The sequence below is a fragment of the Mizuhopecten yessoensis genome, unplaced genomic scaffold (genome assembly GCF_002113885.1).
Source record: "Mizuhopecten yessoensis strain PY_sf001 unplaced genomic scaffold, ASM211388v2 scaffold10917, whole genome shotgun sequence".
Classification (NCBI taxonomy): Eukaryota; Metazoa; Mollusca; class Bivalvia; order Pectinida; family Pectinidae; genus Mizuhopecten; species Mizuhopecten yessoensis.
Genome location: NW_018408786.1, coordinates 1711250 through 1738164, shown reverse-complemented (window position 1 = coordinate 1738164; position 26915 = coordinate 1711250). Strand labels below are relative to the sequence as shown.

Here is a 26915-nt window from a genome sequence, read left to right as displayed (position 1 = left end):
ATATGATTTCATTTTTTTTTATGGGGGAGGGGGTAATTCTTAGCGCGCATTATGTTGTTTGCTTGCAAAACTGTGTCATTCAAATAGATCATAAATACCATATAAAAACAGTCCAATACTTATATTTACGTTTTCTCTGCCTTTTATGTCTTCTTTAGCATATAATTTATTTTTAAAATTAAAAATGCCCGCCTTATCGACAGTCCACACAATTTCGTTCAATAGTTTGAACAGCGTATTGTCGCGTGCTGATTGGCAAACAAAGTAGTACTTTGAAATTTTAACGAACACTTCAATTTTATTTCACAATTCAGTATCAATTATATTGCGTATGATATGTCTATAGGGTGATTTAAGTTTATCAATAGAACTCTGAGCTGAAAGTTATATTTGAAATTGTTTCGATTTTTCCCCAAAAACAGTGAACATCTATAACATCCTCGTTATTTGACATGTCGTCAGAAACTGAGGAATGGTTGATGCGAGACGCGTGAAAGATAGCGTTTGAAGTGAGTGATCTTGCGACGGAGCACAGGTTCGTTACAAATGTCTGAAATGTTTATGTGTGCTGTGACTCATATCAGTAGGTCTGTAACATATGTGTCAGTAGGTCTATATAATATGTGTATTTCAGACATGTGTAACGAACCCCTGTTGATCAGTGCATTGTCACAGACGATATTTCTGATAAATTGCATGAGTGTTAAAATTGTTTCCATTTCGGCATTGGTGATTTCAACCGATGTGCATTTTGTACGATATGGCAGACTAAAGGTCTTGTTTTCGTTGTAATAAAAGTGTTTTTTTATTTTATTTTTTATTTGCACATAAATTTACAATGGCATTGTCAAATCTCACAATGCCCAGCGATATTTGAGCAGCCGTCATGTGTATTTATATTGGATATTGTAGTTCCGGTCAGTGTTGTATTAATACTCTAAGAATTGTGTCTCGTGATGCATGGTAATTAAAGTCCCATCAACGACACAGCTTTCAAAGAGGCTATATAGTGACAATGCCATGCAAATGTAAATATTTTAAAAAAAATTGTAATTATGTATGGATTCTTAACAGTCCATCAATATGAAATAGGTAATTTCTAAACATTTTCGTCAGATTGGTAAACAACATAGGTAACTTATAAATAAAACTAAATCAGTCAATAAATAGTTTATTCATATCCAGACTCACTTCAGTGTTTATTTATGAGAATGTAATGCTGTCAATTGCGCAACATATGACTCATGTACATGGCCATCAGTGTGTCCTTTTTAGAAGTTTTAATGAGCAAAAAACGACGAGGGATATATGTTAATATATGCTGTTACTAAACGATATTAAAGGAAGGAAATTAATTAAATGTAGTGTTTGGCTAGAGAGCAAATCCATGCTATTTGTCTTAAAGTTGTAGAGGGCTAGACAATGTTGAACATCATCATGCTAGTAGGCACATGCTTGACTACTGAAGTTCGAGGTATTTGGTGTCAGACCTCTAAACGTAAACTTGAAATTTTAATAGACAGTTCATTGTAAAATCATTACTGTCGAGTTGAATTGTACTTGCATATAAAATAAAATCTTGAATAGTTGGATATATATGTTCATTCTGGAAGAGGCCAAATGGATTATCATAAGGTCGCTGCAGCCACGGCTGTTAAAGACACCGCTTTCGGAGGCCGGCTGCCAAACGATTTATCAATATTCTGTCGAATATTTTATCGAATAAAGTCAGATGATATGCCGAAGTCAAGTATCGACTCTGATTCCCTTTTATTCTACAGTCTTCGTAACAAAATTTAACAATGATATTAATATTATTACAAAGCATTACCTCTATATGTCAAATTGCCTTATGTTGGATTCCCGAGAATGTGGGAATACCAGAAAATGAAAAGACATATCACTAAAGCGGCTTCATTGCTTCCACCTGTTGATACAGTTATTAACAAAGGACGAGTGTCTATAAGGCCCCTTTTTGGGCCCCGGTATATTCGGATTGTCACCTCATTAGTTTGTTCAAAGATGTCCCATTGTATAACATATGCAAAAAGGTAAGGGTTTGACCGGAAATGGGTTTTTGGGGGTACCAAAAGGGGTAGGGTAAATCACATATATAATTTGCTGTTTTTAAATGAGCTTAAAATTCAAAAACGTCAATGAAAGATTGTTTACATAAAACGGAGGATTAAGTCAGGGGGTGTTTTAGGTATATTTTCAAATGAAAAATGTTTTGTTTTCTCAAAATTTCCTTTCTAATCTATATTTTGGTTTGAAATTTACAACTTTACTCCTTTGAGTGCACTTACATAAAATGCATAATCATTTCACACTCTCCTTTTGTTTTAAACTGAGTAATGGCTTCTGGACCCATCTCAAACATGGCAATTTCAAATATCTCTCAGTCTTAAGTGAATTATGAAGTTTGATTTGCTGATAATTTTAAGTATCCAAGCCTCAAGGAAAGTGTCTGTTTTAATCGTTACAGTTAACCCATTTCATTGTTTTATCATTTGTTTTGCCTATTTCAAATAATAAGGTCTGATTGTACATAAAAGGCATTTTGGAAGTAGACAAATTGGCATAGCTGCAGTGTATTAGTTATATAGTGATATTCAATTTGTGAAAGTTTCATACTTATCCCACAATGCCTTTTTACTTAAAAAATACATTTTCTTGTGTATTTGAGTACAAGGACTAAACCGCATCTCCTTTTACTGTAAACCACTTGTTAAAAGACTGCATTGACCTTCAGTCAAATTAAGTAACTATTTGAATCAGAGCATACAAAAGCTCTTCCAATTCCCTTGTGAGACAATATCTAAAGCGCGGTCAATGTCCCTTCCCTCGGCTGTGAAAATTGAATCACCATCAAGAAGACGACAAGATGAGGAGACACCATGCTGCAACGACTGTATCTCCATCCGTTTAACCGTCGTTGTACGTAATGGTGTAGGTATATGTAGGGTAATGGCGTTTTAAATTCTACAGGTAAAAATGTTAGATTTAATTTAGCATGTAGTGAGGTATCAACCTTATATTGATTTATGATCAATATAGGAACTTCAGGTATAGCATGAAATTCAAAATTAGATATACGGGTGGGACAATTTTTTCCTGTCGTTTAGTAGACAAAATTTCAGGGATTTATATTCTATTCCAAATTATACGTTTTACTTCATATTAGATATTTCAAAGATAAACGCTTCAAAGTTCGAGATATTCTCAGTATGATCCAATACCGATTAGGGAGGAGATTGTAACGTTTTGCTGCGCCTATATAGTTCACTTGTTTGATTAAAAAATTACTATGGTTCCATTATATATGGTTACATCTTATTTTACAAATAGTTGATCTTATTCACCACCATTGCATCAAATTTTAGATGCATTTCGCACATCACCAGCCGCGAGCCTCTTCTTTGAAGCAAATGAACCATTACTCGGTGAACGCAGAATGGCATTATCTCTTCAGTTTGCTTTCCAGTTGAAATGGAATCCGGAAAACCCTGTTTTCCAATCAGTACTTTATCGAATAAATACACACCTTTTCGACCAAAAATGAGAAAGTGATTCAATCGTCTGGCATACATCTTCAAACACTAATGGAAAATTGAAATCACACAAGTATGACAAAGCTCTTATTGACACAAACGAACGTTTGAGTCCTTGTCATCACCTTTACTATGTAGATGACAAAATCTACGATGCCACCTCGCGAGCAATAGTGGCGTTAATTCCATTGATGAATTTGACAACACTTAGCTCTGATTGGTCAAAATTATTGAAGCCCAATTTATGAATGAAATTTTCTATCGGTCTCCTTACTCACGCTCTATCATCAAAGATAATAGTTCTCTGATTTACACCCACCTGAATTAGATTCGTTTCACAAATAGCTATGTTAATATGCTGAAGCAAGTGGTTTATAAGGTTGAAGTCATTTCGTTTTTCTGTATTGCTAAATAATCGTCAGAACAAAAATGACAACCATTTTGTCGAGCAAAGATATTTGACCTTTCGGCTTCTATGTGACCCAGAAGGAAGCCTGTTTACAACATTTAAATTGTAAGTATTTTGATTTATTCATTACTTTTTGGGGACATAACAAATATATAAGGGGTACATTCTATTTGATTTCTGTGTAGAATATTAGGCATCACTGTTGTAGACTTTAAGCTTATGACAAAAATCCCCGCCGACATCACCTCCTGTTCTGTTATGCTTCATGTCCATGAACCCCAGACATTGTTAACGATAGGAACATTTATGCAAGAGAATGATCCTGTGAAAAAAGGTTTGAACTGATCCTATTTTGATAATTACTTTCCTTCGAGGGCTGGCGATTTCAAAACATTTCAAGGAATGTCTTCGCGGGTAAACAAAACATAAGCAGTATATGTCGTATATAATGATATATCAGATAGTACTGAGGATGTCAGGTTTTCTCGTTCTTGATTGCCTTTAAGGAAAAATACGAAACTAATATAACACATAACTGAAACAGCTCCGCAACTGTCAAGTAGGCTACATGTGCTTCAGTATTTGAACTAATACTTATATTAATACCCGGCCTCCTCTGCCCCGGAGTCCCTGCAGGTAGGGCGTAAGAATTGTACCTGCTTCCCCCTTTGTATGATCGTAAGAGGCGACTAAATTTGGCAATACCTAATGTTTGGCCTTTAGTTGAGCTTTCGCCCCTGTGAGGAAGGCTTTGGGTTTCAGTGAGGTAGCACTATAAAGTCGACATCCGTTTCGCGCTATCACAAGGAGACAAACACGAACATATATCGCAGCCTCCCAAAACACACACGTATACACTAAACGTATGCATCTTGCACACAGGGGAGTCTGTCCTTAAATACCATAGCTGTTGATAGGACGTTACGCAATACTAAAACCAAACCAAACTAAACCCAAGGCGAATGCAGACCTATAGTACTACTAGTTTTGGTAGTTCGGTATTTGCCTAGAAAAACTCACACATGATGATATAACTAGGGATCAAATGAGTGGTAGCCTTCGTCCCTGTTAAAAGGGAGCACTTATTTACAGGTAAAGTTCGTCACTAATGAATGTTTACCATTAACACGTATCAAGTGCCGATGTTTAAGAAAGGGGGAGGGGAAGGTACAAAATCACGTACATTTCCTCCGTCTATTACATTAGCTTCCTGGGGATTAAGAGTATGAGAGTTTGCATGCGAGACTTTGATGATTTTACAGGTGTAAAACTTTACAAGACCAAACACTTATGTGTGTCACATCACAGGTGTCAATATTTGGATTTTTGGTCATGCACAGGTGAGATTTTATCTGGCAAGGTTAGACTAGTATATGCCTTAATTACAGGTAGAGCTGCTAGTCTTTTCGCAATGCCTATCTACAGGTAAAGTTTTTTATCATTCAGAATGTAGCAATACTTTCTTTTAATTTTACTTGTTAAACTATAATATATCAAAATGTGTGTCATTTAGTCAGTATTTAGATTTTTTTGTTATTCACATTTAAGATTTGGATTGTCATGTTTGACAAGTGTAGACTTTAATTGCAGGTAAACCTTTTATCTTTCAAAAATATATACATGTGGAATTAGTAATTCCTATTTACAGGTAAAGTTATCTATCTTTCAGAATAAAGCAACATTATATTGTTCGATTTTATTCAAGTTTTGCTTGTAACAATCCAATATATCGAAACAAGTTACATTTGAACAAGTATTTTAGAGGATCGTGTGTGCATGATTAGAGAAAATGTTCATTAGAAACTAAGCAGAATACTGTAATTGCATCGTGTATTGAACAGTTCATTTCATAATGAAATCTGTCACCCACCTGTTAATAATTGACTTTAACTCTTACACAACTGATTTCTTTGTCACTTTCGATCGATATTTTTCGGGGCGCTTACCGGGTTATAATGTGTGTGGCACCTACCGGCGTACTCTTGACGTGTACATGTATTATTTGGGAAAAACCGCCTATTACTATTGGAATGTTGCAAGTGCACACATCTATTACCATTACGATATGTTTACTATGTTTCGGAAACAGGAACCCCATGCCACATGGATATGAGAAATCGTTGGAGCAGGTATGTTATGACAAAAGGGGCATTGTACGTTTGGACCCCCACCTCATAAGTCCGTATATGTGTATTATGAATGTTAATACATATATACAGCCGGTTGTGAAGGAGGAAACGTTTGGGTCATACCCCTTGGTCTGGATCAATCCTGAGATCAATGGTAGAAGTTTTCGGGGCTGAGATTAACATGAGGCACATATGTCACATACTCCGTTTAAAATTACCTCCAGCAGAGCACGCTTACCCTTGCGGAACAAATGGTCTTATTGTCCTTTTACTCTGTCCCCGTGTGATGTTCTTTTGTTCTTATTATTGCTTTGTTGACACTTCGATATTCTTTTGTTGTTTTATCCAAGGCTATCTCCATTCTGGCATGGTAGACATTATTAATATTGAGAACTGAATTTGAAAGATGAACGTAAAACACCCAGTTGATTGTACCTTTAAAATTTAGTAATAGATACAGTTTACCAAAAATGACTTACACTACGTGATTACTTAAGTGAACGTTTGTATAAACTGCGGGTCTCATCAATATAGTCACAAATTTATCTAGACTATTTTTAAAATAAGAAAACATTATGTGTTTTTTTTATTCCTATTAAAAGTTTTGATCATTGAAGGAAATGTCTCAATGTATGTTATGTATGTGTGCTGGGGCGGTATGCTGGTGTATTTGTCGATTTGCGATAGCGCAGATCTGGTGCCGATTTTTAGATTGCTGCCTCAAAAGAAATAGCATGCGAAAGTACACAGCACAATTTTCAATCCGATCATATTATATTGAAACCGAATGACAGTACTTACGATTACCCTCAATGCTTGACATTTAAAAAAAAAACTCTGTTTATGTGACGCTAAGCTTCATATAAAACGCACTAAAACAAATTCTAGTTATAAAAATGGCCATTAACAATGATTGTAATTTTAATTTTGTCAAGAGGTATATGGACGTGGGACGCCTGGCTCGTGACCGAATGGTTGTGGTTTCGAGTCACGGCACGGCACTGTATTGTATCTTTGGGAAAGATACTTTACTCCGCTTGATCCAGTCTACTCAGCTGTAAATGAGTAGGTGGTGGGGCAGTGCTAGAATTGTAGAATGCTAACTGTGAGCACCGGAATGGCAGCACCGGCTATATGCTCCCCAGGGATTCGAAAAAGATATTGGCGGGTTGCAAAGGCCCTATAATCACGGATAATAATTTATGAACCGCTTTGAGACAACCTTCGCACTAGATTGTGATAACGCGGTATATAAGAACCTCGAATTATTAATTATTATTATTATTAATTTGAAAGTAACTTTAACATATCATACCATGATTTCTGTAGTGGATATTTGCATTAAAACGTATATCATCATTATGGGTTTAAACCCATTGCGTTAGCGTATATACATCTGTATTGGTCATAGGCCGTTGCGTTAAATCAGATTTATATCTGATAATTGTATTGAAGACTCATAATACGTCATAGATTATCGTATTAACAAGCTTAAATATACACATCTTCTGCATCATCATACCAAAGACACCCTCAAGAAACGAGTATATATAGCCTGTTCCTTTGTTACCATGTTATTCCTTGAAAATCCTTATATGATGTAATTCATTATGCCATGATCAAATCATACTGAAAAGATGTGGTAGACTTTCGAATGATATTACTTCACAACTGAGACAAAAGATATAGTCAAAATGGCGGAATTTCAGACCTGGTAAACATGGAAAAACTTGTTTTTCGTATAACTAGAAAAAATGATCCGATGATTTACCGGAAGCACTTTACATTTTGCGAAAGTTAGTCATCTGCGCCGAAAATGTCCTCTTGGAGTGCACATGACACAACCATGACTTTGTGCAGCTGATGGCGGAGTACGAACTGTTGAGGCATAAAAACGTTTACCCGGACACGGGTGATCGGGAAGATGCATTCGAAAACTAATCAAGGTTTTGTATCATTCACTTTAGATTCCGATTAGGGTCTTCAGTAGGTTTTTTTATAAGATTTGTACTATTAGCAGAATTATTTAAATGGCAATGAATCTATCTGTAACACGATCATGTACGAACATTTTTTTGTGTGTTTCACCAGCCGCGAGCCTCTGCGCGAAAGCAAATGAGCCATCACTCAGTAAGCGGGGAACGAAATAATATCAACAGTGTGTTTTCGGGTTGAAATTGAATCCAGAAAACCCAGCTTTCAGGTCAGTATTTAATCACAGATTTTACACACTTTTTAACGCGATATAAGACATTTTAATCCATCTGTTGGCAAACAATATGTATTGTGATATTCTATCTCACTTTAACCTTTCAATATCGATAGTCAGATAAAAAGCTTTCTTGCGATAAATCATCATAAAAAATAAATACTGTAAACGCATGTTCACATTGCATATATACACGGTTTTTCATTTGCCAAGAAATTAATACGTCACCCTACAAGCCCGGCAAAAACTCATAAATAACAAATGAAGATGTTTTGAACTAAATCGCCGCGAAATGAAGAATTGTAACGGAAATTACAAACAAAATCAAGCGGAACGAGGCAATTTTTGTCTGTAAAGAGACACAATTTTAAACTATCTGAAAACTTTAAGTCTATCCAAAAAACACCATATCCACTTTAAATGTTCAAGTTCACGTTTGTTCGACCCTTTCTTGATTGATATCTGTTAAGCGTGTTATAATTTTCACGTCAAAGCGGAGCAAGCCGGAGATTTTGATATATTTATTTTTGTGTGAATATTTAGGCAATTTAAACGCTCTGCCAAGCGGAACGAGTAGCCTTTTACTTTCGTTTGTTGGAGTATGCATATCGAGTGGAGAGATCCGCCGATTTGGAAACATATTTTTCATATGTAAGTTATTTATAATTTTCTCAAGCGGAACATCTCTATTCGTGATTTCACTAACAAGTACCACATTACAAATACGTCATTTCTCGATATAACGACTTTGATCCATGATAACGTTTTTAGGTAACCTGAGCTTTGCTCAAGTGACCTATTCTGATCACTATTCGTCCGTCGTCGTGTGTCGTCCGTCGTGCGTAAACTTTTTACGTTTTCGATTTCTTCTCAAGAACCAGTGGATGGAACTTTTTCAAACTTGGTCAGAATCACCCATGGTAGATGAGGCTACATAATTGTAAAATTGGGATTCCTACCCCAACCCCAGGGACCAGGGCGGGGTCCTAAAGGGATTAGATATACTACAGTTACTTTCTCTGCACGGATGAAAAGATCATCAGAAGCTTTATTTAAATTGTTAATTTCAATACCCCCTGGCCTTTCATTCACCCTTGCGGAGGGGGTAAAGTTTATTATAGTTTATATAGGGAAATAACTCTTTTGGGTATATTTTGTTCACTTTCAGTAGGAAATTATTCTTACTTCGTGAGAATCATCCATGGTGTAAGATGGTATCAAATTGTAAAATTCGGAGTCCTGCCCCAACCCCAGTGGCCATGGCGGGGCCCAGAAGGGAAACTTAACCCATATTTCAAAACCTTCTACTTCAGATTCAGATGTACTTAAGTCAATTTTTCTGCACGGATGGAATGATCATCAGAGGACTTATTTAAATTGTAAATGTCAGTACCCCAGGGCCATCCATTTACCCTTGGGGAGGGGTAATATAATGTCAGGGGCCAGGGCGGGGTCAATTTTTCAAAAATGTTCTTCTCCAGACTCAGAAGTATACAGGCAATTACTCTGCATTGATGGAAAGATCATCAGGGGCTTTATTTCAATTGTAAGTGTAAGTATAGGGAAATAACTCTTTTTGGTAGTTTTTGTTCACTTTCAGCAGGAAATTATTCGTACTTGATAAGAATCATCTTTGTTGGAAGATGGTATTATGTTGTAAAATTGTGATTCCTGTCCAAACCCTAGGGGCCAGGGCGGGGTCCCAAAAGGAAAAATTAACCAATTTTTCAAAAATCTTCTTCTTCAGACTCAGAGGTCCTACAATCAAATTCTGTGCACGGATGATAATTCAATCAGGGGCTTTATATCTTTTTATTTATTTCATTACCCCCGGGTCATCCATTCTCGCTTTGGGAGGGGTTAAAATTGACTTTAGTTTATATAGGGAAATAACTCTTTTGGGTATATTTTGTCCATTTTCAGCAGGACATTGTTCAAACTTGGTTGGAATGATTATGATGCCAGAAGGCAATTAGATTGTATAAGAAAATAAGATCCTGCACCATTCCCAGGGGCTGGAAGGGTGGAAAATGGTTAAAAGTTAAAAAAATAAATAAATAAAATCAGATTCAGATGTTTTACAAACAATCACTCTTCATTGATAGAACAGTCCTTAGGTGCATTATCTAAATTGTAAATTTCATTATCTCCCAGGTCATCTTCTCTCCTTTTGGGAATGGGGAAAATGTACTATAGTTTATATAGGGAAATATCACTTCTAACTATATCTTGTCCATTTTCAGCAAGAAATAATTCAAACTTGGTTGGAATAGTTATGATGACATTGAAATCAAATAGTAACAGAAAGTAAGATCCTGACCTATCCCAGGAATTGGCCAAAGAGGAAATTTTGCTAAATAAACATAGATATTTTATTTCTAAATAGCAAAATAATTCATTTTAATAACAAAAAAAAATGTTTTCCTTTGGTGATATATGACAAGTATTATCTTTCACTTTGTTTACATGTTGATTTCCACATCACATCTCAACAATGAATTTGAGCTACCGGTACCTATAATATAATATAGGGCTAAGGCCCTTAAGCTTCTTGTTAATTAAAACGACTTATAATATTCCTGTCCCTTGGCGTCTTAATATATCATTACTTAAGTTTCTTTTTCCTGTGCCTTCTTTCCAAAATGGACACGAGGTCGTGATAATGTTTATTCAGTTATCAGAAATGTATGGCAATATTTGCGAGAATCATTCGTCTCATGCTGCCCCCAATTGCATGATCGTAAGAGGCGACTAAATTTGGGACCTTATCTCTTCTCTCCTTTCTAAATAACTTTCTTCTTCCTAATGTCTCCCTTGACAATGCCTCACTTTTGGCCATTTGTTGAGCGTTCGCCCCTGTGAGGAAGGCTTTGGGTTCTGTCCCCTGGCCGAGACATACCAAAGTCTTTAAAAATGGTAGTTTCTACTCCTGCTTAACGCTCAGCAAATTAGGAGTGGGACGACTGGTTCGCCCGTTGTCAGTATAATGTGACCGGGTGGGGCGTCCTGCTGGGTGTCTTCGGCAGTATGTTTCAGTGAGGTAGCACTATAAAGTCGGCATCAGTTCTGCGCTATCACAAGGAGACAAACACGAACATATCGCAGCCTCCCAAAATACACACACATACACTACACGCATGCATCTTGCACACAGGGGAGGCCGTCCTTAAATGACCTTATCTGTTAATAGGACGTTAAACAAAATCAAACAAACAAAAAAACAAAGTCTCTGACCATCATCATGTCTTTAATATTAGCGTCATCATGTCATCAATATTAGCGTTTAGAAGTTTGAAGTTTTATGTCGAATGGGACGACACAATGCAATCATGTCATGTCCATTGTGTTAATTAATATGTGTAAAATTGCAAAATCCACAAAAATATCGATAAAATGTCAAATGTGTTTCAATAATTCAGATAACGACGATTAAATTTGCTGTAGGTAAGTATATAATATAGTTTGTTCCAAACACCTAATATCGGTTCATATATTGACCCGAATTAAAATACTGTTTGCTGTAAGGATATTTTTATAGACGTGATCACATGGTACGTACCTTCCATAGACTTGGTGTTAGGTCACCAATGGCAAATACCACTCAAATCATAGCATTTTAATATATTTGATTAAAAAATGTTAAATTTTAAGTTTTAAATGTATATAAAATCTGATATATTCCATTTTTATATTTAAAAAAAAGCCAACACGACTGATCAGTATAAGTTGTAAAACTTGTTTCATAAAGTTTATATCTTATAATAAATAGCTGATTTTGTTTCCCCCTGATTTGATATTTATCATGCGTTCTTTAACGCATGATAAATATCAAATCAGGGGGAAACAAAAAATGGAAATTTTGATCAGGTATATTGATTATTTGCACGGAGTAATAACTGTTAGGGCCAATTTCATTTGCGTTTAAACTATCCTTATTTTGTATTTTGTATTTTGAAATTATTTATAAATAAAATCAGGCCACTCCATCAATAGTTTATTCATGTCCTAAATCACATTTTTTATAAGGATAAAAAGCAAACACTGTCGCTGTCAATTACGCAATATTTTACTCATGTATGTACATTGCCATCAGTGTGTCCTTTTCAGAAGTTTTAATGAGTAAATAAACGACGAGAGAGATATGATAATATGTGTTGGCACGATATGAAAGAGAGGAAATCAATTCAATACAGTGTTCGTCTGGTGAGATAAATTAACATTATTTGTCTAACATGTAGAGGGCTAGACAGCGTTTGAACATCGCCATGCTAGTCGACATAGGTTTGACAGCTTAAGTTAGAAGATATTTGGTGTCAGACCTGTTAGGGTGATTTTAAAATGAATGATAAAAATAAACGGTTAACGGCAACAACTGTTTCATCCGTTGTCAGTATAATATGACCGGGTGGAATGCTGTCCTGGGTGTTTCCGTCATGGTATTTCAGTGAGATAGCACTATACAGTCGGCATCAGATCTACGCTAACAAAAGGAGGCAAGTACACCAACATACCCTTCCTCCAGCAAAAGACATACAAGGAGGCACATCCTTTAAACGACCTAAGCTGTTTATAGAGCATTTAACAAAATAAAACCAGAAAAAAACAAGAAATAAACCTTCTTAAGTGTTTAGCCGATTTCCATGATATTCCACTTATGTATCCTACACACCCTGAAGGTGTGCACCTGCAATTAATATTTCGATATGGTCATTTTATGGGGGTTGAACCCATTCTCTTATATTTTTACATAAACCTCGTCTGAAGTACTCCTATTTGCTTATTTGACCGATATTTATAATCACCGGTACTTGTGATTTGTTTTGGATTTACACTTTCTCATGGGTTTTATTTTGTTTATTGGGATTGGCATGTTATCAGCGGCTCGGGTAATTTAAAGACATACCTCCCCGTGTGTAATGTATGCAAACAGTGTACTGTAGCAAAACGCCCTTCATTTAGTCCAGCTGGGTATAGGACGCTAAATTCAATAGATCCAAGCCTCAAATATAACAGAATGCAGACATCAATAAGAAGACCTGGATCCGGGATTAGAATTCTGGGTACCCTTTTGATACCCGAGATTAATTACGAAATTATTTCGAAATTGACATCCATATGTTGTTAAATATAGTTGTTGTGCTGATATTTCGTGACTTCATCGAAATATCTGAAAGGTGGTTAATTGGAAAAACATATGTCATAATCATCAAATCAGATATCGCTATTATCACGCTGAGCAAACATTTCAGTTACCTGACATGAACTGTTATAAAAGACTAAGCTTAAATAAGTAGAGGGGCTCTTTCACTTTCTGCCCATCCTTTTACTCGGAATTATGCGGCTAAATGCATATCAGATCAAACATTTTGAACGATGCTGAAAATAAAAATACTTTTATAACACAATTGACATGCAACCATAACGTTTTAAAGGCTACGAATCGAAAAGGTTTGTTCGTTTATGCCATACCGCAGCGTCCGGCGTCCGTCCGTCCGTCAACTTTTCCTTTAAAACGCTACTGGTCCTGATTTTAACTAAATTTGGTCTGGAGTATCCTTAGGCCAAGATGATTCAATTTTGTATAAACGGTGGGTGTGGCCCCCTAGAGGCAAAGGGGCGGGGCCCAACAGGGGAAATAGAGGTAAAACCTTAAAAATCCTTCATCTACCGCAGGGATTAAGGGATTTTATACTAATTTAGTCTGAAGCATCATTGGGCCAAGGGGACTCAATTTGGTATAAATGGTGGGTGTGGCCCCCCAGGGGCTGAGGGACGGGGCCCGTTAAGGGGAAAATAGCAAATTATTTTAAATCCTTCTTCTTCTGTAAGAATGAAAGGATTTCTTCCATATTTGGTCTGAAGCATCCTTGGTTGAAGAGAAACAATTTTATTATAAACCGTGGGTCTGGCCCGCCAGGGGCCTGAGGGGTGGGGCCCAATAGGGGAAACATAGCAAATTATTCTTTAAAATCCTTCTTCTTCTGTAGGAATGAAAAGGGTTTGGTCCATATTTGGTGTGGAGCATCCTTGGGTGAAGGAGAACTAAATTTGTATAAAGAGTGGGTCTGACATCCCATGGGGCTTAGAGGCGAGGCCCAATAGGGGAAATATAGCAAATTATTCTTTAAAATCCTTCTTTTTTCTGTAGGAATGAAAGGATTTGGTCCATATTTGGTGTGGAGCATCCTTGGGTAAAGGGAAACCAATTTTTTAAAAACGGTGGGGGGGACCCCCCTGGGACCTGGGGGGGGGGGGCAATAGGGGAAACAGAAGTAAAACCTGTATAATTCTTCTTCTACCATATTGATTGAGGGATTTTATCCTAATTTTATCTGGAGCATCCTTGGGCAAAAGGAACTCAATTTTGTAGAAACAGCGAGTGTGCCCCCCCCCCTCCTAGGGGCAGAAGGGAGGGCCTAATAGGGGAATCATAGCAAATTCTTCAAATACCTTGTTCTTCTGTACGAATGACAGGATTTTGTCAAAATTTGGTATGAAGCATCATTGTGTGAAGGGGAACCAATATTGTATAAACGGTGTGTCTAACTCCCTGGAGGCAGAGAGGCGGGGCCCAATTGGGCACATAGAGGTAAAACCTTCAAAATCCTTCTTCTACCATAGGGATTAAGGGATTGTATCCTAATTTAGTCTGGAGCATCCTTGGGCCAAGGGGACCCAAATTGTGTATAAGCAGTGGGGCCAGGGGGCAGGAGGGGTAGGGCTCTGTTTGTTCTTGCTATATCTCAAGTACTGGATGGACCTTTCTGAAATTTCATATGTACTTACAGCACCTACCATGGAGTGCTATATCTTTACTTCATACCAATTATTTTTAACATATTCAGGTGAGCGATACAGGCCCTCTGGGCCTCTTGTTATTGTAAAAAAGTCATTTTTAAAATGAAGAAAATAAATATGAGAAATAAATAACATACTATGATATTTATAGCCCCACAGGCGAAGAAATCGCCATGCCGTCCGTCTGTTCATGAATATTGTACGCGCAACTCCTCTTAAACAGTTTATTAATATCTCTTGCAAATGATTTTTTTCGTGGTATTTTCTAATATAATTTTTAAACTTTAAAATTATATAACAGAACACTATTTAAATACAAACTGAACCGATAGTGGTTAATATGCATGAAAAAGCTCAAACAAGATAGCAACAAAGTTTGATATATCAAATACTAATAGATATTTTATCACTAGCTCGGAACTTTGTTCGGCAGGGCGGGGTAACAATAAAGCAACAAGGAATACAAATAAGAAAAATAAGTGTGAATAAAATGAAACGAAATTGATAAAACTAGGGCAAAACATGAGCAAAGGAAACATTTACATAGAGACAATTTGAAAAATACAAGAAATAGACCATGTGTTCTGGACGGGTAAGCGTCTTCTGCTTTATCGACGTCATCAGCCATATTAATCTAAAATTAGATAAATGTAACGTCCTCACACCGAGAACCCGGCAAGACCCCACTTTTGGCCTTAGTGAGGAAGACAATGGATTATGTTAGACCGGGACATACTGAAGTCTTTAAAACAATGTTCTTGTTATTTCCCGATAAACGTTCAGCATTTAGGCTAATTTCAAAAACTTATTATGTACATTGTCAACAACAAACATAAGCTCTGTAGAGCTTTTATTACGACGCCTCAAAGGGAACAAATATTGTTTTCGTGCTGGAGGAAAACCCGAGGGGGAAAACCACCGTGCCAACGGAGGGATAACAACTAACCCTTTCAGACAAAACTCTCTTTTCCGCCACCTTGGGGATCGAGCTGAAATTATTGGGAAGGTGAGAGGTCTAAAGCTCACGCTTGATTGCACACAGAAGGAATGACAGTGTGCGTTAGCGATAACGGCTACCGAGGTACCCGTTTGTCGGAATTATGTGACTGGATGGAAAACTGTGATGGGTGTCTTCGGCCTGATATATCAGTGAGGTAGTCGGGAACACGTCTGTTCTTTCGCAAGGTGGCAAACACTAATATACCCTGCCCTCAGCACACATAAACACATACAAGCATACATGAAACATACGGCGGCACACCAACATATCCTGTTTCCAGCACACAAACACACATGTACGCATCCCAAATATACACGGAGGCACGTCCTTAAATTACCTAAGCTGTTAATAGGACGTTAAACAAAATAAAACCTAACCAAATCATAGCTGTTGATAAGACGTGAAACAAATTAAAACCAAAACAAATCTAATGACGGCATCAGATTCGTACTATCACAAGGAGGAAAACCGAAAAACCTCCTGCACACAATTTTCCAAGTAAAAATAATACGCAAGGAGGCACGTCCTTAAATGCTATAAAGTGTTGAAATATCGTTAAGCCCAAAAAAGGAAAAGTCCCTGTATTTGAAATTTAAATATGTGTGTCGCCGAGTTTGCTTTTTCAAGTGATGGAAAACGAATGAATGAGCTTATCCTATCGTTCCCACCAACATTCACGTAACACAGGAAGACTATAACCAGTCGTTGTGTACAGAATATATGATATCAGATGTGCGTACCTTGTTGGCGAAATGTAAACAAGGCTTCACGAGACAAATGTCTGCATGTTCCGCATACTTCGACGTCGCAGTATCGAAAGGTCGTACTTGGCACGTACGGCCAGAATCGTGTTTCAAATTTTGAATAAGGATACCATTGTCCGCTTACTGTCGAAATGGCAGTTTATTTTAATGGCTTTTTTTTTTACAAATTTTAATGTTTTTAGTAATAACAAAAGCCGGTAACTGTAGCCTACACCCACGTTTCAATGCTTAGGTGTGAAGGTGTTGTGAAGCATTCAACCAAAAAGGGTTTTTAATACATTAACTGAAAACGATAAAATTCCATTAAAATTACAGCTTTATTTCTATCGAAGCAGACAATAGAGGCATGTGTATGTTTTACAAACATTTTCTGTCTTTTTTTTCGCGGGCTATTATATTCATTTACTGTAACAAACATTCCATTTAGTGTTATGTAGTTATTTACCTGACAGTGTTAATTTGACAAAGTAGTGTAACTATCATTAAAATCACATCACATATCCACTGTTCAGTGTAATACCCGTTCATTTATATCGTCACCAATGCTATAACATTCTTTAATAAGTAGTCTATTGAAAAAACGTTATGTTGAATAACAACCCAGATAATTATCTGGTCTTTCCAGCCCACTGATAATCCTTTACACTCAGCACGAGAAAACGTTCGTCCCGGACATATACACACTCATAAGACTTTAGCATGAACGTTGAGTAGGTATTACTTATGTCTGTTCGTTGTGATAAGCTTGTGAGTATACCGATACTGACACTGCGATTGAACATTTCCTAATTTACCTATAACTTCTCTCATAAGAAGAGCTAAAACTGAACAAATTGATAGGACAACGACAGAATATATATTTTTATTCTTTTTGATTTTTTAAACAGAAATTTGTTTCTAGGCTATATGTGAAGACTACCAAATAAAACACTATCTTTGCTCAAGGTACGGTTACTTACTCTGGACGGATCACAAGGTGAACTTTAAAGACTCAACTTGTGCTTACAGGTGCAAGATTTGATTGATATCTAAAACGCTAAGTGGGAAATCCTGACGACAAACCTAAGGTAAATATTTTCACTGGCATATCAATAAGCTAGTCAATTGGTTTTTTTTCAGTGGGATTATATATGTATTTAAAGGTAGACATTATGATAGTTGCAGGAAAAGTCCATCTATGTTTTTTGTGTTAGATGTTGTAATATTTAGATATCTCGTGATAATTGTTGTAAAATGTTAACTTTATATTGTTAAAATGGTGATTATGTTAAAAATCATGTTTATATTTGAAACTTGATGTTTACATTCGAAATCTTGTGACATGTTACTTTATATTATGTAATGCATACACAAAATCTAAATGATGTGATTCTTTTTGACATTTCTCGTGTTTTATGGTACATATCTTGTGATATTTGCAGTAAAAGTCGTTACTTCTTTAGAGTAAAACTTGTGATTCTGTTTTTTTTGTAATTTACATTTGTAACCAGGCTTGTCATTAGCTCTGCGTTTTTTTTATATATATTACGACCTCTTAACATCTTAGGTCATTTAAGGACGTACCTTCATGTTTATTGTGTATGTGTACTGAAGGCAAGGTATTTTGGTGTGAAAAGTTTATTTAAACTATAAATTGCATTGCTGATACTATATAGTAATCGCTTATTCTAGTGCAAAATGTTAAATGGGACACATTAAATTCTAGATGTGCATTACATCTAATTTTTACGATCCTAAATATTATTTTTTTGTATCCTTATTTGTTATTCATGACTTGTGAGTTAATATATATATACTTGTTTCTTGTTAGCTCGCCTGCCCGAAGAGCTAAAACGTTATTCTTCCGAATAACCAAGAGGCCTAGGAAGATTATATATGGCTAGTAATATGCTGGGATAATGGGCTACCAAGTTTGTCTGTGTGGTGATGTATTTCTGTCCTAAGCTGACCTGGCCCGAAGGACCAAGTGAGCTTATGCCGTGATGCGGCGTCCGGCGTCAATATTTTAATTGAAACTTCTTCTTAAAAACCAAAAGGCTAAGCGTGATAATGTTTGGCCAAACGCAAACAGGGATTAAGGGCAACCAAGTTTGTTCAAATAAATGACCTTCACCCATATTCAAGGTCACATGGGTGAAATATGTAAAAAAAAATCTTAATAACCAAAATACTCAGGGTGATGATATTTGACCAGTAGCATACTGGGATGAAGGGCTACTAAGTTTGTTCAAATGAATGACCTTCACTCATATGTAAGGTCACCTGGGTCATTTCTCTTAAAATTTTACACAACTCCTTCTGAATAACCAAAAGGACCAGGATGTCAATATTTGGTCAGTAGCATGCTGCGATGAAGCGCTACCAAATTTGTTCAAATAAATTACCTTGACTAATATTCAAGGTCATAGGGATCAAATATGTTTAAAACCTTTATACAACTTCTTCTCAATAACCAAAAGGCCTAGGATGATGATTTTTGGCCAAGAGCATGCTAAGATGAAGAGCTAACAAGTTAGTTCAAACGAATGACATTGACTTATATTCAAGTTCACAGGGGTCAAATATGTTTTTAAAACCTTTAAACAACTTCTCAATAACCAAAAGGCCTAGAATGTTGATATTTGCCCAATAGCATGCTGGGATAAAGTGCTACCAAGTTTGTTCAAACGAATGACCGTCACCCATATTCAAGGTCACAGGGGTCAAATATGTTTAAAACCTTATATCGACTAATTCTGAATAACCAAAAGGTCCAGGATGATGATATTTGGCCAGAAGCATGCTGGGGTGGAAGGCTATAAACCCTGTTCAACTTTATACCCTTGTTTTGAATGACTGAGTCAAGACACTGATATTTTTTTTGTAGCTTTATTTTAGTTTACTTTAAGGTTACAAATGTGAGATTAATACCAGGTGAGCGATGCAGGTCCACTGGCCCTCTTGTTATTGTTTTGCAATTTATTTATCTGTATGCCCCTCCGCAACGAAATAAGGAGTGTTCTGAAATCAGATTGCTTTTTTGACTGTCCTGAAGATTCCGAAGCTAAAAGAAACGATTTCATCTAAACTTTCAATTCATGATCTAGTCATTATCTATTTTGAGTAATGCTATTTATGGAATATATATGTGCGTGGCGGTTTGGTCATTTTGTTTTTACTTTGGGTGACGTGACTATTTTGGTTTTGTGACGATGTGGTACATTTTGTTTGTGTATGTTATGGTTTCTCTTTATGTAACACTGTGGTAGTCCGCCCTTGTCTGCTGATGCTGTAGTCAATTGTCCTATAATGTGTATGCTGTGGTCAATTGTCCTATAATGTGTATGCTGTGGTCAATCGTCCTATAATGTGTATGCTGTGGTCAATTGTCCTATAGTGTGTATGTTGTGGTATAGTTTGTCCTATAGTGTGTATGTTGTGGTACAGTTTGTCCTATAGTGTGTACGCTGTGGTATAGTTTGTCCTATAGTGTGTACGCTGTAGTATTGTTTTTCCTATAGTTTGTACGCTGTTGTACAGGTTGTCCTATAGTGTGTACGCTGTGGTAAAGTTTGTAAATAGTGTGTACGCTGTGGTATAGTTTGACCTTCTGAGATGACGCTTTCGTCTGTGTTGATACTGCGGTTTGTAAACTTTATTAAAAGGACAAGGCAGACGTTCATTCACCTTCTAATGATTGAAGTTAGTATGAGTGAATAAATGGCTTCCAGGGGAATTGTACTCTTCTATTATCAATAAAGGGAGCGTTTTAACTCTGACACATTTCTGAGAAATTAAACCATATCCTTAGGCGATGGAGATGATGATGTGTTACCTAAACGCGATGTAGTAATTCATTTTGTCATTCTGTTCTTGGTTAAAAGGGTGAAACATTTTGATTATTCTGTTATTGTTAATTTGAGTGGGGGAGGGGGGGGGGGGTCATGACATGTGTTCTTTCAACGTCTTATTGTTTATCGTTATTGCCTTCCTATCTACTTCCGATTTGTGTGTGTTTTACGATTATAATGATATACAAACCTTATGCATATAAGAGGGATTCATCGATTTTGACTTCTCGTCGTTCAAAATAATAATTTTTATTGAATTAAATGGCCAAAAATGCAAATAATCGTTTATGGAGCATGTCTTAAAAACCTTTAAAGACAATTTTATAAACTTTTATATGTAAACAAATCTAGTGGTCTTACTGTGCCGTCAGTTATAAATGTGTTTTCGATATGTCATGTTACCGCAAAAACAAATAGGCATATCTCGAAAACCATTCAGTATTTAATTCTCAAAACTTTCAATTCACGAAGCTGTTACACCATGGTGTTTTCCCTATTACCGCTGTTAAAAAAAAGAACATTCACGTATAAATTACAAAATCACATTTTAAGTATTTTGTTTTTAATCACTTATAAACCGTAGTCTTGCCTACATATTGGCAGCTCCCGTTTGTTCCATTTGAAATTAATCTAGATGCTTTTGTCCTTGAACGTAAATGAACGTTTACTGCCCTGGCTAATGTGAGTGATTTTTAACCATGGTTGACAATATAAATCATGATTAACCATGGCTGTACAACCATGGCTTTCACAAAACATAACCAGGGTCAACCATGGTTTGACAGTTCCGTGAAGTGGGCAACAATGCCAACTGGTCAAATCGCTCAATAAACCGTAGTCTAACCATGAATGTGACCATAGTCAACCCATGCTGTTACCATATCAAACAATGGGTGATGATGTTTATGAACGTCAAACATGGCTTAACAATGATCAGTCATTTCCTCTGGTGGTTCGGTAATGTGTTTTTGTTGCAACCTTTTAATTTCGACATTTTCATCGGTGGGGGATCTGCATGACCATGTCCTTTTTTTATTAACTTTGTTTCTTCTCGTTTGGCAGGATTTACCAGTATGGAGCGTCACCTAGGTATTCTTATTGCTGTAGTGCTTGTCATTGCACCGAGTATCACTCTAGCATCTGAACACGAGCTGACAGCGAAAGTATCTACCGGCAAAAAAATAAAGAATATAACTGTTGACACGGTTGTGGATTATATAATACACAAATATTCCACGGAGGACAGTGTTCTGTCATTTGAAGGCTATCAACATTTATTGGAAAGTTTGGATCTTGGAATGGTTGATAATGACCACAGCGAGAAAGCCCACTTAAAGGTCCCTGACCATGGAGATCATAGCGACTACGGTGATCATAATGATCTCGACGAACATGGTGATCATACTGATCATGACCACACCCACCATGGTGATCATACTGGTCATGATCACACCGACCATGGTGATCAAAGCGACCACGATGATCATACTGATCATGATCATACGGACAACGGTGATCATGGTGACCATGGTGATCTTAATGATCACGACGAACATGGTGATCACGACAACCATGGTGATCACGATGACGATAGTGATTTAACACGAAGTAAAAGAAGTTTGGACAAAGCTCTAGGACAATCTGATCAACGTGACTTTCGCAACACGGTATGTTTGTTTTGTGTACACATACTTTATAAATCAATCTTTTTTTAAAATCAAATGGTAATTTTCCCGATACGCGAAGACATAGACTGATAAGGGTTCTAAGATGTAATAGACTTGTTCTATCCTTCTTCCTGATCTAAGGTAGTGAATAATGCAAGTTCCTATTCAGAAAGAGGGGACGGGGGTTCCGTGATTTCTGCTTTTTGAAACTGAATACATATAAATATAAACTGCCCCCTAATCTCAACATTAAATATTTATATCTTAACCTTTCTTTCATATTTATTCGGCAATGTTCAGCGAGGCACCAGTCTCCATATGGTTATTGTGGGGACATTAATCCCCAAACGAAACAAACAAGCATGAAACTTTACCAAACTATATGACAAGGAATCGTTTAATAAAGCCTATATTATGCAATGGTTTATTGTCTTTTGGTATATACGTTTGTATAAGCATACAGATATCTACAGGAAATATGAAATATGGACGTAGTGCTCTTTTGGTTACAATTATTTTGAGAGAAACATCCTTTTGCGGAATTCAGTCAAGTTTAAGGAAACGCAAACTTTTGTATTGGTTTGATCAGTTTGCCATTGTTTCTGCCATATAGAAAGATAAAGGAATAAGACTTCTGCCAAGCTTAAGAAGAGATACTTGGTGCACTGAGTAAATGAAAAATATGGCAAATTTCGATAATTTCTTTTTTATTGTTACGATATTTTAAAGAATGACATGCATATTGATGTTAATAATATTTACTCATTAGTCTGGAATACGACTTAAGAAACTTCAGGAATATTCGGATTTAGACCCAAATATTCCACCATGGATAGTTCGGCAGCCTCAAGTAAATTAAGACTAACACAATAATGAAAATTCCGTACTCTCCCGGTTCAATACAAGAATATACCTCATGAAATGTCAGTAGTTACATAATGTCTATCTAAAAACGTGGGTGATAAACAGTTTAACATGTTTATATACTGCAGTGTTTGCGGCCAAAGGAGATTCTGCAGCTAATGCGGTTTACTGGCCATGCTTTGACGAAGGAACAGTTTATAGAGTTGTGTCCCCTGCTCATTGTTCAGCTCGATGGACACGTGTGTAGCCACTTACATGATCATCACCATGCGGATCCGCATGGTCACGAAGAGGCAAAAACCAATGTAAATTCTAAAAGTAAGTACACTGTTTGATAATATTAAACATAAAAAACATGAATTAGAAAGTTTCTAAATTGTGGTCACATTGACAATTATTGAGATGTTTTTGAATGTTCACGAATATTGTATCACAAAATGTGATTTCCCATTTGTTTGAGTTACAATGTATGCGGTATTGTATGCCCTTTATCTTCTTTTACAGCGAGGTAAATTTGCATTTTAGGTTCGGGTCATCACTGTCTGATGTAACTGTTTTATTTCAAAACTAGTGTTTAGATTCTGTTCTTTCGTTTACATTTTAAGTAAACTGATCAATATTCTTTATATATTCCAACCACTGCCATTATTATGAATTCACTGCGCTGGTTTTCCTATTCAATATTCCGTTTTTCTTATTACTGATTCTTTTCCTAAGCTTTCGTCTATTTTTAGTTTGAAACGGAGTAATTTTTAATCAGTTTAATTTGTTATTTTTCAAGTAGAGTTCATATTTTTGAGGAAATTTAGGTTTTAACGGCTATGTTTTTTGGTTGCAAGCCGAGGCGGCAAAGTTGCTAAAGGACGGCTATGTTCGAATAATTTCGCTACACTAATTAAACGTATATCAAACATTACCCAGTCAATGTTCTGATGCACTATGATATATCGGACGTGAAAACGTATTGAGTCGCCTTCCCGACCATGTGATTTTTCTCAAATATTATAATTTAATAATTTATAATTCTTAAAATCATCTGCATGCTAACATCCGAACCAACAAAAGTGATTCATATACGTTGGAAAAGGTTGTTTTATAAATGTTGTAAATAAAATACAAATATATATGCCTATGTGTTTGCACCCAAACTTCATTGCGAATACGATTATTTTTATCAACAACATTGACAAACCCCTATGCGTGTAGTCCCAGCAGGTAGGCCGTAATAATTGTACCTGTTGCCGCCAATGTATGATCGTAAAAGGCGACTAAATTTGGGATCTTTATCTTTGCTCTTCTTTCTAAAAAACTTTCTTCTTCCTAATGTCTCCCTTGACAATGCCTCACCTTGGCCTTTAGTTGAGCGTTCTCCCCTGTGAGGAAGGCTTTGGGTTCTGTCTCCTGGCCGAGACATACCAGAGTCTGTAAAAATGGTAGTTTCTACTCCTGCTTAAAGCTCGGGAGTGGGACGACTGGTTCGCCCCTTGTCAGTATAATGTGACCGGGTGGGGTGACCTGCTTGGTGTTTTCGACAGTATGTTTCAGTGAGGTAGCACTATAAAGTCGGCATCAGTTCCGCGCTATCACAAGGAGACAAACACGAACATATCGCAGCCTCCTAAAACACACACGCATACACTACACGCATGCATCCTGTACACAGGGGAGGCAGTCCTTAAATTACCATAGCTGCTGATAGGATGTTAAACAAACCAAACCAAACCAAACCCTATGCGTGTATTCAAATTTGATTTTGAGTTTATTTATTTGGTTTCATTTTGTTTAATAATAACAATAATAATAATGTTCAACATTTGATATAACACCCTATCCAGCTAACATAAGCCTCTCGAAAGCACTTTACAGTAGACAGATAATAGATATACAATTAATACAATTACCATATGCATTAATCAATACAATTTTGAGGAATTCGTAGGAGCTGCCTTATCAGGCGTTAACTACTAATCATATGCCACCTGGCTTATATCTCCCTGTGGGTGTTCTGGAGATGTGATGTGTTCTGTTTGTGGTGGGACCGTGCTTCTAACGGCATCATTTATAGTGCCACCTCACTTTAATGCTACAGCAGATACCGCAACATCCACCTCAGACCAATTTATACTCCACCTGGGTTGTTGGTATAACGTTCTATCAACAAATAAGGTCATTTAAGGACATGCCTCTATTTATGTCGTGTGTTCGAGGCAGGGGATGTTGGTGTAGTTGCCTCCTTGTGAAAGTGCTAATCTGATGCCGATTGTATAGTGCTATTTCACCGAAATACCATACCGAAGGCACCCAGCACAGAATTCCATACGATCACATTATAATACAACGGGTATACCAGTTGTTGCCATTCCTAAAAATGCTGAATGTTAAACAGGGAATAACAACTACCATTTCTAAGGACTTCCGTATGTCCCGACCTGGGGAAAGAATCCATGTCCTTCCTCACGTGGGCGAACGTTCAACATTAAAGCCAAAAAATGAGGTGATACCAAGGAAGGCGCTAGGAAATAAAAGGTAGTTAGAAGTAGAGAAAAATATAAAGATCCAAAATATTGCAATGAGTGCCGCAGATTTATTTTGGTCGCTTTTGTGTTCTTTTCAGGGATGATTATCGGGTGTTTACTGGGAGTATTAAAATTACTAATGACTGAAGGTACTCATGCGACAACCTTGATCAATGTCCCCTCAAAACCCAACCAACCTATCGGCAATTAAAAATTAATTATATATCTGAGCATGCTATGTGCAGATCGTATGAATAATTAATGTTTGGATAAACAAATTTAACCATTATTTTGTTTGTTTTGGTTTGATTTTACTTTGTTTGACGTCCTATTAACAGCTAAGTGCATTGTGAGGGTGATGCTTATCCGCGAGGCGAATATCTATTTTATTTTGTAAATACATGACCCAGAGCTATTTCAATTGATATCGACCTGAATGGACATTTTTCTGAAGATGTAGACTGTTTCAAACTGTGACTAAAGAAACTGGATAATGTTATTTGCCAAATGACAGAATATTAATGCTATTTCATGCTCTGCTGCGCGGACCGAAAAAAACATGTTCTTAAGTTGGAGAAAGCGATATGTTTGATGACATTTGTTATGAACATAAAGTCGTTATTTCATGCTCTACCGAGCGATGTGACAGAAAAAGACATCTGAAGGGGAGCAAGAATTGCCATTGGGAGAGAGCAAAAGATTTAGAAAGATATTTTTTCTGAAAACAACCACCAATCGCTCACTTTGACAAAGGGACCAGTCAAGCATTAACTTAGTTTATAGAACCTGTTACATGGTTTCGTACGCATTAAAACCGTTTACTTCTCACGTAGTATCTGTTACACGGCTAGGTTAACTTTGCACGTAGTTCGAAGTTAATGAAGCCACGTAACAGATGATTTATGTCAGACTGGAGGTAATCTACACTTCTACTGATTTGTTTAATAAGACCAGTTTCAAAATTAGTATGCATCCAAGTTTTACTTAGTTCTCAACCTAACTACGTGTTCCATGTGTCGCAAGGTGCCAATACAGCCTGTTACCTTTGTCAAGCTTAGACTAAGTGAGCGATTTGTATTTTTCAAAAATATCTGCCTTAATCTTCGGCTTCCTGGACTGTGAAGACAATCCTAACTCCTCTTTAGAATGTTTTTCTCTCATATAGCTTGATATGAAAT

The 26915-nt window shown here is 36.6% G+C and overlaps 1 protein-coding gene across 10 annotated transcripts in view; it reads left to right on the top strand.

Annotated features, from left to right (window-relative positions):
- The first annotated feature begins 8274 nt into the window (after window positions 1–8274).
- The window catches only part of LOC110463595 (zinc transporter ZIP6-like), a 38324-nt gene continuing 19683 nt past the window's right edge, over window positions 8275–26915 (top strand). The window contains exons 1-5 of one of the 10 annotated variants that reach the window (XM_021518334.1): window positions 8277–8292; window positions 17869–17927; window positions 18671–18738; window positions 21753–22357; window positions 23350–23539. In XM_021518334.1, the coding sequence (XP_021374009.1) occupies window positions 21764–22357; window positions 23350–23539 (784 nt within the window). In that variant the 5' untranslated portion in view covers window positions 8277–8292; window positions 17869–17927; window positions 18671–18738; window positions 21753–21763. Of the gene's footprint in view, window positions 8293–17505; window positions 17928–18670; window positions 18739–18766; window positions 18784–21752; window positions 22358–23349; window positions 23540–26915 lie in introns of those variants that run through there. The other 9 variants (XM_021518328.1, XM_021518331.1, XM_021518332.1 and 6 more) reach the window with 9 other exon arrangements.